We start from the raw sequence: 1,955 nt of genomic DNA, 5'->3' as shown, positions 1-1,955 counted from the left end.
CCAGAGGAGGAGATGCAGCATGAAGCCAAGCAAAACAAGCTCCGCTCCCTCAAAAACAGACAGAATCTTTTCAAGGAAGAGGTACGTTTGTAAAAGAAAATGAATTTTTTAAGAAATTAAACTGTGATGCTGTTTTGTATCCAGAGCTAAAACGCCCCCAGCAGCTTGGCTTTGACTCATTCGTCATGTGTTTATGAAGGAGAGCTAGACGAGGAAAGCGAGAGAGCTGGGAAGTAAGTGGTAAACGGGAAGCTGGCCTCTCTAGCAGCCACCCCTGGTGACGTTAGCAAAGTTTGGCCTGTTCGAACCAGACTACATTTCAAAGCTTCTCTGCCACGTGTGTTATCCAAAATCCACTTCTAAGAAATCTCAGCTGTTAGAGCATAGCACTGGCTTATGGTTTTCAAATTTGAGGAGACATTAGAATTACCTAGGAAACCTGTTTGGGGGAAATTATATATATATAAATAAATATAAAAATATATATATATTCAGATTTTACCATATCAAAAATGCCTGGAGACATTAGAATTACCTAGGAAACCTGTTTGGGGGAAATTATATATATATATACAAAAATATATATATTCAGGTTTTACCATATCAAAAATGCCTGAGAACTTGGCTTGCAAGTTACTGATAATGATGGCTCTTTATGCTAAACCTTGAGCACCTAAGTCCAGCCTCAGACATGGGAGAAGCACTGGAGACTTAAGGACCCTGAGCTCAGGTTCTGGCTCCCTCCTGTGTGTGTGTTAGCTCAGCGAAGTCACAACTTCCTCTGGACTTGGATGTGTGATTTGTACATGTCCATGTGCCCTACTCCCATCTTGGTGTCTGGGGAGAGAACTGGTCTCATTAGTTAATTCAAAATTAATGGAGTTGAACAAGGAACCAGACTTGTTCACCTTCTGATCTGAGCTGGCATTGGCTCAGAGAACATTCGTTGTCTCACGGGCTACGAAAATTCCACATTTACTATCCCCTCTCCTACTCTTGAAGCTATTCTACTGAGAACCGACATTCTGCTGAGTGGTATAGGATTGTCACTTAGCTGGGGTCATAGTTAGAAATCGTCTGTGGTTGTATCATCTCTATATCTGCATTAGAATGGAATTTCTTGAGCTTACTGGAGATGTAATGGAAAAAAAAAGTACTGCACCCAGGGTTGTTGCTGCATGAGTCAGAGCCATCTCGCACCAGACAGAAAGCTGCCTTGTGAGACTCATTCCCGCTCTCTCTTCCTCAGTATGTCTGTGTATTGAGCTAAACATGTGGGGCCAAACCTGTCCAAAGAGATTGCTGACTCACTCCTCGAAGGGAGGCTATTTAAGTCTCTGAGGCATGAGGGTGCATATTTTGTCTTTAGAAAGGGGTAAAACAACAACAACCAACTGACAGCATGGAAGTCTGCATATTGGCATTATCAGTTTTCAAAGGTGAATGCTTTGGGGGATGAAAGAGCAGAAGGGAATCCTGTGTTTGTTTGGGTTTGATGTGATTTTTAAACTGGGATGTTCACCTTTCCCCACCTTTCTTCCTCAGGGAATGTTGGCCCTTGTCTTAAACTGCATTGATCGCCTAAATATCTACAACAGTGTCGTGCACTTTGCAGGGATCGTAAGGGAAGAGAGTGGGATGGCCTGGAAAGAAATTCTGAACCTGCTGTATAGACTGCTGGGTACGTAGGCGCACAGAGCCCTGACTGGGGAGAGGTCCAGGGGTGTCTGTGCTGGGTTTTCTCCTGAGAACCAAAGGTGGTTTACATTCTGTTAGCCATTCTATTCTAACCGGCTATTCTGTTAACTTGTACTTTCAACCCTGGAGCACACCATCAGCAGTAGGAAGAAGCAGAGGCAGGTCCATTTGCTATAACCACATGTGAAGCCTTGGACAGTTACTTAAGCTCTCTGAGCCTCAGCTGCTTTTAAAATGAGGGCATATGATGGGAACTC

At 43.5% G+C, this 1,955-nt stretch overlaps 1 protein-coding gene across 1 annotated transcript in view; it reads left to right on the top strand.

Annotated features, from left to right (window-relative positions):
- Positions 1-1,955, top strand: part of RYR3 (ryanodine receptor 3) — a 437,519-nt gene that overhangs the window by 118,322 nt on the left and 317,242 nt on the right. The window contains exons 14-15 of the mRNA XM_013007256.3: positions 5-81; positions 1,546-1,681. Of these exons, the coding sequence (XP_012862710.2) occupies positions 5-81; positions 1,546-1,681 (213 nt within the window). The remainder of the gene's footprint in view (positions 1-4; positions 82-1,545; positions 1,682-1,955) is intronic.

This window comes from Echinops telfairi, unplaced genomic scaffold, assembly GCF_000313985.2.
Source record: "Echinops telfairi isolate 266 unplaced genomic scaffold, ASM31398v2 ScPeMD7_18;HRSCAF=68, whole genome shotgun sequence".
Taxonomy (NCBI): domain Eukaryota; kingdom Metazoa; phylum Chordata; class Mammalia; order Afrosoricida; family Tenrecidae; genus Echinops; species Echinops telfairi.
The sequence above is the reverse complement of the archived record's forward strand: the minus strand, read 5'-3'. Positions and strand labels throughout refer to the sequence as shown.